Source organism: Muntiacus reevesi, chromosome X (genome assembly GCF_963930625.1).
Source record: "Muntiacus reevesi chromosome X, mMunRee1.1, whole genome shotgun sequence".
NCBI lineage: Eukaryota > Metazoa > Chordata > Mammalia > Artiodactyla > Cervidae > Muntiacus > Muntiacus reevesi.
The window spans coordinates 31787239-31802647 of NC_089271.1; the positions used below are offsets into that span (position 1 = coordinate 31787239).

Consider the following 15409-nt stretch of genomic DNA (forward strand, 5'->3'; position numbering starts at 1 on the left):
AAATCAGATACAGGAATAGAAAACAAATTTGCAACTCTTATGACAAGGTGAAATGCTGATTTTTTCTGTGTAACTTTCATACTTGGATGCGCCATCGAAGAAACACTGGCTTAATTCAAACAAACTTCATCATCATCATGTGTGAATACACTTTATTTATAAAAAATAAGAATTGCTGAGTAAAAGCCATTTGCTGCACAGAAACACTGCTGTAAGGAGATAAGTTTACCACAGGACTTTATCTGTCCACCAAGTATAACCTCATCATGTAAAATCTAAGCACAAGACAAAGTGGCCAAACATGTGTGGTTCATAACCTTCCCTGCCCCCTATGGCTGCATGCACTTACTTCCTGTATCACATCAGTCACAAGCAGATGCACGTGAACTTGAACACGTGCTCTTATTAACTGCTTTGAATTTCAAGAGAACCCAAAATGCTTTCTCTGTATTTGGGACCAAAGCCGTCACTCAGACATTAAGCATGCTGTCTCATGGTATTCAGACTCTGTCCAGGGCTCCACTTACATTATTTTTCTGCAAGACCTGCAGTGCCTTGTTGACATTATTCAGGGCATGAACTCTTGTGGATCCTTTTTCTTTTGGCTGAAAACAAAATGAAAATATGTTGACTGCCTAGGAGGAGAGAAGGACAATCTACCAGAAATGAAACAGTTTCTACATTTCACTTTTCAGTTGGAATCGTTTAAATGATCACAGGCTGTGGGGCATTAATATAATGAATTTAAGTGCTTTGGGTTAATTGCCCTTGTCATAGGAGTTTCTTAGCATGAATCAACCACTCCTCAAGAAAACTGATAACATTTTTTTTTCTGTTGCAAAAGCAATTTTGGTAATCTCTCCTTCATTCTACAGTCCAGTTGAATGACCACCATGAGAAACATCAGCATAAATACAGACATTTGCTAGGAATATAAATGAGTTAATTCCCACAATTTTTAGGAAAGTTTAAAAGAGATTTGAGTCTAGCAAAATTCTATAATGCCAAATGGGCTTAAAAGAAACTATTTCTGTCAATACTACCTTAATTTTCTTAGTCACTGAAGCTCAAAACCTCAATCATCTTCAGTTCTTTAAACCTTACCCTCAATCCCCAAAGTCTTACCTTGCCCTATAATTTTTAAACTAACATTTGTATAGTGTATTACAATTATGTAATATGCAATATATATAATATATGTGTAATATATTGTATTACCATATATGAACTAACTCATTCAGTTGTGGAGGTTTAGAAAGTCTGCCATTGTGATGCCTGCAGTATTTACTCCTAAAATGAGATCTACCATCCTAAAACAATTTTAACTGCACAATACAATAGCAGTAACATAGGTATAATATTGTACAGTGAATCTCTGGAATTGATTCATCTTGCATGATTGAAACTCTACATCTGTTGAACAGCAACTCCCCATTTTCCATATTTCATGTTACGTGTTCTTATAGCCTAAGAGTTCTTGTCACAAGGAAAAGGAAAAATAGAATTTTCCTACTTCTTTAAGTTCGTCTATATGATATGATGGACAATCATTAAACTCGTGATAATCATTTCATGATGTAAGTATGTAAGTCAAATTATTATGCTGTATACTTTAAATATGTACAGTGCTATATGTCAATTATATTTTAATAAAACTGGAAGATGAAAAGAAAAAAGACTAAAAACAGTTAAACCTAAAAGGTATAGAAGCCTTATTAAAATACATTCAGTAACAAAGATACCAAATAATAGTAGAGAATAATATCTATTACTGTAAATTTCACCTTCTTGTTCTGCATATGATAGAACATGTCAAAGTAAAAATAATATTGCAAGGTTGTTTTATTCAGAAATAGGTCCTATATTGCTACCTAAATCAGTAATTAGTAAATTAATGAAGTTTACTAGATCTCATAAAATTATGATGAGTTTGTTTCTGGTCTGAAATTCTTCTGAGGTTAATGTGAAGCTCTTATAAATATTTTAAGTCACATACCAGTTTTTGCCCTGTCAGGCCTTCAAGAAGGTCTAGGAGGCGTCTCCCATCCTGTAGGTCACTGAAGAGGTTTTCTATGTGCTGCTTCCCGAACTGAAATAAGAAACATACCCAATTAAATAAAGCATGCTTCCAGGTATCCATTTCTACAATTATGCCTTTTAAAATTTTAAACTATGTTGAAGAATATTTAATGAGTCTAATGATTAATCTGCCAATGGTGATGGATGAAAAGAGAACTTCCTAGTAAAAAACAAAAAACAATAAATCATTATTCAGCCAAACCTATTAAATATTTTTCTCAATAACAAGAGTTGGAGATTTATAGTCTAATGGATCTAATTAACCCATCTTTTCGAATGCTGATTCTACAAAGGAAAGAAAAAAATGTTTAAATTATCAGGCAGTTGGACACTGTTTGACTCTTGAGAGTCCCTTGGACTGCAAGGAGATCCAACCAGTCCATCCTAAAGGAGATCAGTCCTGGGTATTCATTGGAAGGACTGATGCTGAAGCTGAAACTCCAATACTTTGGCCACCTCATGCGAAGAGTTGACTCATTGGAAAAGACCCTGATGCTGGGAGGGATTGGGGGCAGGAGGAGAAGGGGACAACAGAGGGTGAGATGGTTGGATGGCTGGATGGCATCACCGACTCGATGGGCATGAGTCTGAGTAAATTCTGGGAGTTGGTGATGGACAGGGAGGCCTGGCGTGCTGCGAATCATGGGGTCGCAAAGAGTCGAACATGACTGAGCGACTGAACTGAACTGAACTGAACTGGGCACTGTTTGGGGAGAAGTAAATACACCAAGAAAGACTACAAATAATTTGCCTTGGGTGGGTACATAAAATTTAACCATTTAGCATGCTTGGAAATATAATATGTAATCACTGAGGGTTCACCATCCTCCACCCATAATTCTCTGCATATACATTTTGCATGCTGCCTCAGAATGATCTAGTCACATATTGGATGGCTCAAATTTTAAAACAATATGATTTAAATTAAGTGAGATAAGTCAGTGAAAGCTTTTCATCTATTTTTCTCACTTCTATACTTGGGAATTATATTGCAGAAAAAAAAATAGCCACTAATAACATCTAACATTTTTGGAATAATTATTCATAAGAACTAACTATTCATAACAAACATCCCACTAAATTTATAATTTGTGTAACATTTCTGCGAGGTTAGCATTGGTATACTCATTCTATTGATGACACAGAGGTTGAACATATGGCCCTTTGTGACAAAACAAGAAGATGATAAAACCAAGTTTTTGGCCCAGATCTGTCTAATTCCTGGGGCTCTTGTTCATTCTATTTTATTTGGCTGCTTACTTGGCCTCTTCCTCCTTCCATCTGATTATCTTTCAAATATTTTATTTCTTCTGTCATGCCCCCAGATATTTTTTTCTGGTTTTAAGCCTCCAATCCCTTCATGTGAAATCATTCACAACCCAAGATATCAAGAAAGCCCTAGTTTATCAATGACAGATGTTTATTGAGCACCAATAAACCTGGACTAGGTGCTAGAGCATACACTAGTAAATCAGTTGGATATGACTCCCATCTTCATGGAATTTTGAGTTGAGCAGGGAAAACAAATATTTCTAAAAGGTATTGCTCTGTACTTCTGTGTCTCTTTTTCTGTTTTGCATATAGGGTTATCGCTACCATCTATCTAAATTCCGTATATATGCTTTAGCATACTGTAATGTTCTTTATCTTTCTGGCTTACTTCACTCTGTATAATGGGCTCCAGTTTCATCCATCTCATTAGAACTGATTCAAATGAATTCTTTTTAACGGCTGAGTAATATTCCATGGTGTATATGTACCATAGCTTCCTTATCCATTCATCTGCTGATGGGCGTCTAGGTTGCTTCCATGTCCTGGCTATTATAAACAGTGCTGGGGGAGAACATGAGGGTGGGATGTTTTGAAAGAACAGCATGTATATTATCTATGGTGAAACAGACCACCAGCCCAGGTGGGATGCATGAGTCAAGTGCTCGGGCCTGGTGCACTGGGAGGACCCTGAGGAGTCGGGTGGAGAGGGAGGTGGGATGGGGGACTGGGATGGGGAATACGTGTAACTATATGGCTGATTCATGTCAATGTATGACAAAACCCACTGAAATGTTGTGAAGTGATTGGCCTCCAACTAATAAAATAATATTAAAAAAAAAAAAAAAGGTATTGCTATGGGAGAGCAGTAAAAGAAACTCAGGAGCACATAACCTTGGGAATTCCCATAGTCTGAGGATCAGGGAATACTTTCCTCACAATGTCACATGATGGGTCTAACATCAGCCTTTGGGTGATTGGCCTTTCCTTATCCACTCCTTCAATCACACACAAACTTCAGATTTCACACAGCTCAAGAAGAACCCTGGTTTCCAGTCAAAAGACATCTCTGAAGCTTCTAAGATTGAAGACAGAGGGTTCAGGATCTCCCTACAGCCAGGTAGCCATGTCCAAGACAAGTCCTCTCAGTGTCCAGGTTTGTCACTTAATGAGATTGACCACTGACCACTGCAAAAAGTCGACCAGTCCCTCCGTACTCAGCTTTGGGAATCGAGCCACATATGTGCTTTGACAAAGATAACCACAAGTCATTCTTTTGAAATTCTGCTCAAATAGTTCTGATTTAAAATTCCAGGGCAGGGACTTCCCTGATGGTCCAGTGGTCAAGAATCTGCCTTCCAATGCAGGGGACGTGGGTTCAGTCTTGGTTGGGGAACTAAGATCTCATGCCATGGGGCAACTAAGCCCATGTGAACCAAATGCTAAGCCCACAAGCCGCAGCAACACAGCCCGGATGTTTCAGCGGAGATCCTATGTGCTGGAACTCAGACCCGACACAACCAAAATGTATATACAAATAAATATTTACATATAAATAAAATTCCAGCGCAAAAGAGACCACAAAGCACTATGCTACTAGAACATTTAAAAAGTACTTTTACTAAACATAATGTACAGGTAAATATTGAAATAATAATGCCATTTTCATGAAATATTAAAGGAAGCCTTCTACTAACAAGCAAAGAAAATGAACCTGTCAAGAATCTCATATATAATCCAGAGTAACTTGGCAGTGGTGGTGAGGAATATTAAGATTTTATTTTCATATTGGTTAAAGGTCTACAATGCCTTGAAAATGCTCTTTTTTTTTCTAGGAGAAGTGTGTGACTTTTAAACTTATTGACAAAAACAAAATTGCACAGTGAAATGTGTGAGGTTTTGAAGTAAATTAAATATAGTTAGTTGACAGAAATACTTATTCTTAATAAAATGTATGTATCTAGATAGACAGATAGACTGATAGATAATAAAGTATGTCAAACCAGGAAGGATGCAGGTTGCAAAATGTCCATTCAAGAAGAATGGCAGGGACTTGGAAAGGTCTAAGTCTTGAGGCAAAGAATACAACATGAACCTCAAAGTTGTAAGAATCACCTAGCATCCAAGATACAAGGAGCAGAAAGATTATGCTTTTGGACAAGGAGCCGAGACGAAGATCAGCAAGGCAAACAGCATCTTGCTTTGATACAAGCTTATACACAAGGACCAGGTATTTTATAATTTTCCCTTTTAAACTGGAATCAAACAAAACAGAAAGGGAGGCAAGGACTAATCAGAGGCCTCCAGGCACATCTCATTGGGGCACCTAGAAAGCAGTGAGGTGATAGAGAAAAAGATAGTTCCTGATATATATAATATTCAAACTCATGCAATCAGTGATATATTAAAGTATGACAATAGAAAGCCAATTTATATTTGTTATAGCCACCATGATCTCTAATAGAGTGCTTCTCAGAATGTTCCACTAAAGCATCCTTCCAGCAGATAAGACTGAATGTATTTATCTCAGAGCCCAGCAGTGAAAAGTATATAGTGACTGCAGGTTCAAAATTTCTTATGAAAGCATATGTTTTACGTTAAGGATTCGTGGAGATTTCATCTTCCTCACTTAATGCATGTTGAACTTAAAAGTAATTCCAAGCACTTTGATTGAAATTTCCCCTCCTATGGTCTAATTAAAGTGATGCTCAAAGAAATGTACAATATTTAGCCTGTAACTGCGTGGATGTTCAGGTGCTCAGTCTTATTCCCCCTGGACCATGCCTGCCCTGAGGAAACCAAAACATGTCTTTTCTCTTGAATGGTTTTCTCTTCTTTCCTAGATCCAATGCCTCATTCCATAGCATTACAGGTATGATGTAGCAAAACTTACACACATTTCTAAGACAGAAATAGCTAATTTTTTTGGACCCAAGTCTTACCAGCTTCACTGTCTGAGGCAAGTGACTTAGTCTTTCTGAGAGACAATCTATTCAATAGTAAAATGGGGATTGAAATAATACCACATCAGAGTCTTAAGCTTCTGAGGCTTAAGTGAAATAGTAGGTGTGCTATACAGATTTGGCAAATATTAGGCACACAGGAAAGATAGGATGATGTTTTTGTTTTGTTTTGTTTTGTTTTAGTCTATTATTCCTTGGTCTCTCCTTCTTTGGCCAAATAGAAGAAATTAATTCAATTATGGTTAACTATTGAATCCACCAGAAAATACAGAGCTCACACACAATATGTTATATTTTCTCTTAGATGCCCCTCCATATTCAATTACTAATACTAGTAAATGTGGATGGATGGGGGTAATACTCAGAGCCTTCAAATTCTTTATCTTACTTTACTGTTTTTTTCCCTTTAGTCACTTTTAATTAAGTCTTTTGTTTTCTTCCCTTTTCATCTTCTATGAGAGACATCTGCCATGTCTTTTTGTTGCAAGTGACACATCATCCAAACAGTAGTTTTCTTTAAAACCCCTGTGTTTAATGGCTTTCTTTTCAAGTGTCTGAAAATAATCCTATAAAACACAAAACATTAAGTGCCTTGGGCCATATGACCCTGTGGCTCTCTATCTTCAATTGCTTTCATGACTAATATTTTCTTTAAAAAGTAAATTTTAGTATTACTTAGAAATTTCCTATCTTCACTCATTTTTGTCTTCCTTGCTAACCCAAATATCAAGATGAAAGGACCATAAAATGAGATAGCAGTCCTTCCAGATCATGGTCAGGATGACAGAACTGCTGTATTTATATAATTTTTTATATATTTATACATAAACAATGTACAGACAATATTAAAAAAAAAAACTCAGGTTTATTGGTAAGTGGCATAAACACAGCAAAAAAAAATCAAAGTAAAAAAAGTGATAAAGGGATAGAAATGAATTAAAAATGATTTCAATAGCTTCTGACTCTTCAGAGCTGTGTCAGTCTTTTAACCAGTAAATACAGATAATTCAACAGCATGTTCCAATAAAAGGTAAAGAGGCAAGGAATAATTTAACATAGCCTTCTGGTTACATAAAAGTCAGCCTCTGGGCATCTCTGTTGCTGAGAAAATCAAGATACTTGTCTGTGATTCTAAATCTTTAGCTATTAGAAACATAAAGAGCAAGAGAACACCAAAAAAGAGGGCAAAACTGATTCCAAACTTATTGGTAAAACCTGTTGACCAGTTCTTGATAAAAAATAATGCAATCCATTGTAAGCATAAGTTGTCAAGAGTATTTTATAAGATAATTTTATTGAGGTATTATATACATAGAGGCTTCCCAGGTGGCACAGTGGTAAAGAATCCGCCTGCCAAGCAAGAGACACGGATTCAATCCCTGGGTGGGGAAGATCCCCTGGAGTAGGAAATGGGAACCCACTCTAGTACCTTGCCTGGGAAATACCACGGACAGAGGAGTCTGGCAGGCTACAGTCTATGGGGTCGGAAGAACTCGGACATGACTGACTGATCACAATATAAACACAGGAAAGTACACATATCTTAAGTGTTAGCTCAGTGAATCTATACAAACTGAACACATTCATATTATCAGAACCTCCATGGAGAAAAAGAATATGACCAGCACCCTCAGAGCTTTCTCATACCCACTTCTGTATTACTAGCCCTTCCAAGGATGAGAGCTGTACTAACTTTTAATACTACAGATTAGTTTAGCCTTGAAAGGAGTCTCCTATAAACAGAAGAATAATGCTGGTTTAGTCGTCTCATTTTAGAAAACCAATAATTGAAAGACATAAGCTTTCAGCAGACAGAATTTGGAAAGAAAGAAGTTGTAATGATGAAGTATGTTTTACAAAGCATAGTGCTGTAATGCAACAAGAATATTCACATCCAGAATGCCATGGTTCAAATCCCAGCTGTATCATATTTCATGTGTGTGATATGAACATGTAACAATCGCTTTGTGTCTTATGTTTTATCATCTGTAAAACAAGGATATACTACTACCTAATTTGTGATGATCCTGTAAAGATTTAAATGCATTGGGGGTAGAGTTTTGTTCCAAGATGTACTTAGATAGCTTCATGAATGGATAGCATCATGACTTCATGCAAATTGTTTAACCCTAATAATCCATATTTCCTAAATTCTCCTTGGAACTTTAAGTAACAGAAGTAGTGAACTTCAAAGTATTACTGTGGGGATTAAATGAATTAATAAGTATAACTGTGGTGCTGGAGAAGACTCTGAAGAGTCCCTTGGACTGCAAGGAGATCAAACCAGTCAATCCTAAAGGAAATCAACCCTGAATATTCACTGGAAAGACTGATACTGAAGCTAAAGCTTCAATACTTTGGCCACTTTATACAAAGAGATAACTCATTGGAAAAGACCCTGATGCTTGCAAAGACTGAAGATAGGAGGAGAAGGGGACGACAGAGGATGAGATGGTTGGATGGCATCACCGACTCAGTGGACATGAGTTTGAGCAAGCTCTGGGAGTTGGTGGTGGACAGGGAGGCCTGGTGTGCTGCAGTCCCTGTGGTTGCAAAGAGTTGGATGCGACTGAACAAATATAAGGTATCTGACACATTTTCTGGCATAGGAAATGCTCCATAAAACCTAATCACATTTCATATTTCCACTCTTTTGTTGAATGAAATCACCTGGAAATAAAATAGGACTCTCCTTTGAGGGTGCATGGATCCTAGCATGACTTTGATAACTTGAAGAGAATTAATAAGGGACAGTTTACAAACATGAGGGCAGGGTAGAAAGAAATCACCAAAACAGGTAATAAAGAAGTGTAATTATCACTCCTAGACACAAAGGAATGAAGAGAAAGAGACTGGTTACTGGCTCCTGAACGAGAGAGTAGTGAGAGGGTCATCTGACATGAGTTCTGATATTTGGGTGATGAATGCAGCTATCCTGTGATAAATAAAAGCCCTGATATTTCTTTCCTCCCTTCCTCTGATCTCCTATAAATGCTCCCAAGAGCTCAATCCAACTGGAAGCCAGAGGACAAGGAAGTCTGCTGATATCATCCACAGAAATCACCCCCCACCCAAGGAAGAAAAAGGCAGAGAGTGAACCCAGAAGTATAAACCAAAGACACATTCAACATTCCCCAGACAGGAGGAAAAGATTCTTTTGATCCATAGGATCACTGTCACGGATACCCATGTCAGAAAATAAGTGAAGGCCCCAGTGGTCCTCCTCAAATTGTCTATATTATTTCTCCTTCTGGTAATGTTGTTTTAAAGACTCAAATGTATCACTGGAGCACTCTCTCTCCTCTAATAGGGGTCTCAAAGTACTGGAATGTTTAGTGGGCTTTAATGGATGAAACTTAACATATATTATTCATTATTCCTCAGCATCAGATCCTTTTAAACTTCTATGTACCAGAAATAGCACTAAAATCCGAGCTACAAAGATAATGTTTTAAAAAATTAAGTTATTCCTTGGAGTTATACAAGTGCTCAAGAGCTAAGTTAGATAATAGTTTTACACTCTCTCCAGTTATAAAATGTTATTCGGCAGTAACTCGTTATAAAACATAATCACTAGGACCCAATGTGTATGTTATACTATCAAGTACACAAGAAGAGATTCAACCAGATTGCACATTAGAACTTTAAATAGCAGCCACAACAATAGTTAATGGAAATCAAGTCATTATCTGTAAATGGTCTATTATAAAAATAAAGTGTCCTTAACCAAGAGTCAGCAATGGTTTGTTGTCTGATCAGGTCTATCCTTAATATGTTTTGTAATAAAATTGAATCCTTAACCTAGGCCTGTGTTTTCTCATCTGTAAATGAGATAGATCAGTACTAACTAAAGCACCAGCTTCGCTGGAACAAAAACTAGTAAAATTATAGGTAATCTTTATTTGTAGATATAATATTAATATAATTCACAAATAGTTGAAGTAGAAACCTTATAAACTGATTGTAGTTAATTATGTTATATCATCTTTAAATATCACCTATAAATTTAGAATTCTGAAAGTGAAATTCAGTTTTTCTATTGAATTGCAAAGGTATAAGATGTAAGCTTGAGATAGCCAGTGAGGGAAATGGAGATTGGTTCTATTCTATGCCAGCATAGGCTTTTGTAGAAAAAAAAAAGTACAGTATAAAGTTTGCAAGATGAAGCCCTTCATTTCAAAGCATCTAATTAATACTCTGATTCTTCAAAAAGGAAAAAAAGTACTCTGACACAGTGGGTACACTCACTAGAGAAATGTGAACTACTGGCTCTTAGCTTCAGGCAAAAGACAGAGGGAGAAAGAACTATTCGAACTTGTTTAGATCCAGTAGAATGAGACTTTATGGTCAAAGGACATCTGAAGATGCCTTTAATAAATAAATGTAAATTTTATTTATGAAATTAATATTCTTATAATTTCTAAAATACACTGCAGTGCAACTGTGTGTGGACAATTTTATGTGACAAGACACAGCCTCTTCCTAATCATTTCCTGCCCCTACCTACTAGAAAATCAGCCTTAGACTATTTATTCTCTCTTCTATGCTTATAAAGTGAGTCTGCCAATAACCAGTATCAAATCAAGGGAACAGGAAACAGACAGAATGGAAAAATGTCACATAGGATGGAATATTTGAATAAGAGCTTCCATACTTATTATACCTCTATTTCCTTCTGACAGGTTGAATCATATGAAACTTTAAATTATGTACTCAAATAGGGTCAAAATTTGGCAATTTCATATGATTCAATCTCATATATTTTGTATTGACATATGTAGTAAACATTCAGTGCTTAGTTTATGTCAGCCACAATTGTCTGCCCTGTACATGGATTATTTTAACTAATTATTTTAACAATCAGTTAAAAGTATCCCTATTTTACAGATGACAAAACTGAGACAGAGAACAAAGTAACAGTGAATAAGTGGTAGATATGAATCCAAACCCAAATCAGGTTGTATATTTTCAGATTTATTAACCATTTTTTGACCATAATGTCATTCAGGGTCAGTGTTATATAAGTTTTACTTGTATATTTTCATGATGTTTTTCAATAACATAAGGATAATTTAACTAATTTTTTCTTTTTCTTTCCCCCTAGGTTTCTGAACATCAGATATAGGTATAGGACCTATAAGAAAAAAAAATGCTTCTAATTCTAGGTTGAATTAGTCATTGAAAGGTAATAACAATGATAATTCTACATATGTACACTGGAAAAATTCTGCAATGTCTTACATTTCTATTGTTATATCACTCTCTTAGCGGGGATGCCTTGATAAATCCAGCAAATATTGTTCTAGAGATGAAAACAAATTTTTAATATGCAGAATTCACTCAAAGGTACATGGAAAATCACTTTTTAAATGCCATTAAGTTAAAATACAAAAGCAATTCCCCCACACTAAAAACCTCAGTTCAGTTCAGTCACTCAGTCATGTCTGACTCTTTGCGACCCCATGGACTGCAGCACGCCAGGCTTCCCTGTCCATTACCAACTCCCAGAGCTTACTGAAACTCATATCCATCCAGTTGGTGATGCCATCCCACCATCTCATCCTCTGTCGTCTCTTTCTCCTCCTGCCTTCAATCTTCCCCAGTATCAGGGTCTTTTCCAATGAGTCAGTTTTTCACATCAATCAGCTGGCCAAAGTATTGGAGTTTCAGCTTCAGCATCAGTCCTTTCAATGAATATTCAGGACTGATTTCCTTTAGGATTGACTGGTTTGATCTCCTTGCAGTCCAAGGGACTCTCAAGAGTCTTCTCCAACACCACAGTTAAGCATCAATTCTTGAGTGCTCAACTTTCTTTATAGTCCAACTTTCACATCCATACATGACTACTGGAAAAACCATAGCTTTGATTAGGCAGACTTTTTTTGGCAAAGTAATGTCTCTGCTTTTTAATATGCTACCTAGGTCGGTGATAGCTTTTCTTCCAAGGAGCCAGCATCGTTTAATTTCATGGCTGCAGTCACCAGCTGCAGTGATTTTGGAGCTACTAAAAACCTAGAAGGCTATAAATCAACAGAATAAATATAATTCTTAAAAGTGAAGAGGATTGAATAACAGTAATTAGAAGGAACAGCATTACTGATGCTTTTAGTGCAGTGATTTCCTGAGAGATCCACCTAAACATGCCAATTACTTATTGAAAGTCTTCCACGTGAGATTCACACAGTTACATGTTAAAGAATATAACATCTGGGGTCAAAAAGGCCTTTATTTAATTATAATTCCTACTTTCCCCAATTGTGTGAATTTGGATAAATGATTTATAAATTTGTTTATTTTTCTCATGTGTCAAAGGAAGGAGAGTAGTTAAGTTAAACAACTAAATGTAACAGGTATTAGTCACCTACTTTTTATTGTGCCCAGTGCTGGGAATAATTGGGAAGATAAATGATAAAGATATTGCCATTGTTTCTGCTGCTTTAGTCACAGTATATGAAGGATGCATGCATTTAAGCAGACATACATATAGCACTGTATTATTATCCTATAAATAGTGGTGTTTTAAGTACAGTGCCCACACAAACAAGAGAGATGTCACCTTCACTTGAGAGGCATAAGAGAAGCAGGAATCCTAGAAGTGAATTTACAACATTGAATGCAAAATTAACAAGATGTGAAAAGAGGAAAAGAATATCAAGCAGAGGGACATATCAGATGCTAAGGATCAGATAAATTACATTAAGCTATGATAAATCAGGTCATAGAACACAGAGTATATGTAGGAATGGGAGAGATGAGACTTGAGATATATTAGTGATCTCAGCAAAGGGGACTGACTTGGTCTGCCAACCTAAAGGAGATTGGGTAAATATCTAATGGTCACTTGTTTTCATTCTTTTGAACAAGGTATACAATTTTGAAGTGATTAACATTATTTTCCAATTAATATATAGACTGATGTTTTAAGGTAGTTAATAGTATTTAGAAAAGGCCAACATAGGCATTGTTTAGAGGTGAATTTTGGAGTCCTAATAATTCAGAACTATTCTTGTGTGGAAATATTACTTGAAAAGGGAGTCATGTTGTTCAGGTGCAACTGCTTTAAGTTATAAATGTGAGCTCCTTAAAATTCTATGCAGTTATCTATCTTTCCGTTGGAACTTGTTTTTTTTTTTTTTTTTTTTTTTGCAAAAGTGGAGTTCACTATCCATGGTAGATTAACCACAGAACTGGGCCAACTATTTCATCCTTTCCTGAAACCATATCCTTACAGTAGGACTTTGCTCTTCTTCTAATGAGGAGGTAGTTTCTATTTTTCTATCTCTGAAATGTGGGCTGGTCATTGCCTTGCTTTGTCCAACAGAATACAATGGAAGTGATATTGTTCTACTTGCAAATGTCAGCCTCACAAAGGATTGAACACTTTTGCTCTCTTGTTCTATGCTTCTCCCTTCATCATAAGAACACACCTTAGCCAGATAACTGGAAGATGATACATGTGAAGCAGAACCAAGTTATCCCAGTAGTCCCAGATATGGTACCTCAAATGCCAGACTGGCTGACAACCAGACATGTGCAAAAGCTTAGGCAAGATTAGCAAGGTCACCTGTCAAACCACAGCTAGCTAGAGACACATGAATAATCCCAGCAGAGAGCTGGAGAACTTCCTGGTTGAAGATCTGAAAGACTAATAAATACTTGTTGTTTTAACCTACTGAGTTTCAAGGTAGAGTGTTACACAGCAATAGCTAACTGATAAATGTTAGCTATAATATATATAACTGATAAATGTTAGCAAGATGGTAGGAAGGGCAAAATCACGTTTAGAATCAAACCCCGTGCCTGTCGGAAATGCTCAGAGGGCTCAAACAAACCTGTGCACACCAGGACCCAGAGACCCCACAGAGACTGAGACGGAACTGTGTTTGAGTGTCTCCTGTGGGGGTATGGATCAGCAGTGGACTGCCGCAGGGGCGGGGGCTCTGGGTGCAGTAGACCTGGGTATGGCATGAGCCCTCTTGGAGGAGGTCGCCATTAACCCCACCATAGAGCTGCCAGAACTTACCAAGGACTGGGAAACAGACTCTTGGAGGGCACAAACAGAACATTGAGTGCATCAGGATCCAGGAGAAAGGAGCAGTGACCCCGCAAGAGACTGACCCGGACTTGCCCATTAGTGTCCAGGAGTCTCCAGCAGAGGCATGGGCCGGTGGTGGTCTGCTGTAGGGCTGGGGGCACTGAGTGTAGCCGTGCATGCATGGGACCTTTTGAAGGAGATCGCCATTATCTTCATTACCTTCACCATAGTTTGGCCCCAGGTAAATAACAAGGAGGGAACAGAGCCCCACCCATCAACAGAAAATTGGATTAGAGATTTACTGAACATGGTCCCTGCCATCAAAAGAGGACCCAATTTCCTTCACAGTCAGTCTCTCCCATCAGAAAGCTTCCATAAGCCTCCCATCTTTCTCCCTCAGAGGGCAGACAGACTGAAAACCACAATCACAGGAAACTAACCAATCTGATCACATGGACCACAACCTTGTCTAACTCAATGAAACTATGAGCCATGCCTTGTAGGGCCACCCAAAGTGGATGGGTCATGGTGGAGAGTTCTGACAAAATGTGGTCCACCAGAGAAGTGAGTTGCAAACCACTTCAGTATTGTTGCCTTGAGAACCCCATGAACCATATGAAAAGGCAAAAAGATAGGACACTGAAAGATGAACACCCCAGGTCGGTAGGTGCCCAATATGCTACTGGAGATCAGTGGAGAAATAACTCCAGAAAGAATGAAGAGATAGAGCCAAAGCAAAAACACCACCAGTAGTGGATGTGACTGGTGATCGAAGTAAAGTCCGATGCTGTAAAGAGCAATATTGCATAGGAACCTGAAATGTTAGGTCCCTGAATCAAGGCAAACTGGAAGGGGTCAAACAGGAGATGGTAAGAGTGAACATTGATGTTTTAGGAATCACCAAACTAAAATGGACTGAAATGAGTGAATTGAATTTAGAGGACTATCATACCTACTAATGTGGGCAAAAATCCCTTAGAAGAAAAGGAGTAGCCATCATAGTCAACAAAGAGTTCGAAATGCAATACTCGGGTACAATCTCAAAAATGACAGAATGATCTCT

At 37.4% G+C, this 15409-nt stretch overlaps 1 protein-coding gene across 2 annotated transcripts in view; it reads right to left on the minus strand.

Moving 5' to 3' along the window:
* Positions 1-15409, minus strand: part of DMD (dystrophin) — a 2163935-nt gene that overhangs the window by 1771698 nt on the left and 376828 nt on the right. For both annotated transcript variants that reach the window (XM_065915496.1, XM_065915495.1), the window contains exons 3-4: positions 1997-2089; positions 528-605 (exon numbers count right to left, since the gene is read on the minus strand). In XM_065915496.1, coding sequence (XP_065771568.1) covers positions 528-605; positions 1997-2089 — 171 coding nt within the window. The remainder of the gene's footprint in view (positions 1-527; positions 606-1996; positions 2090-15409) is intronic.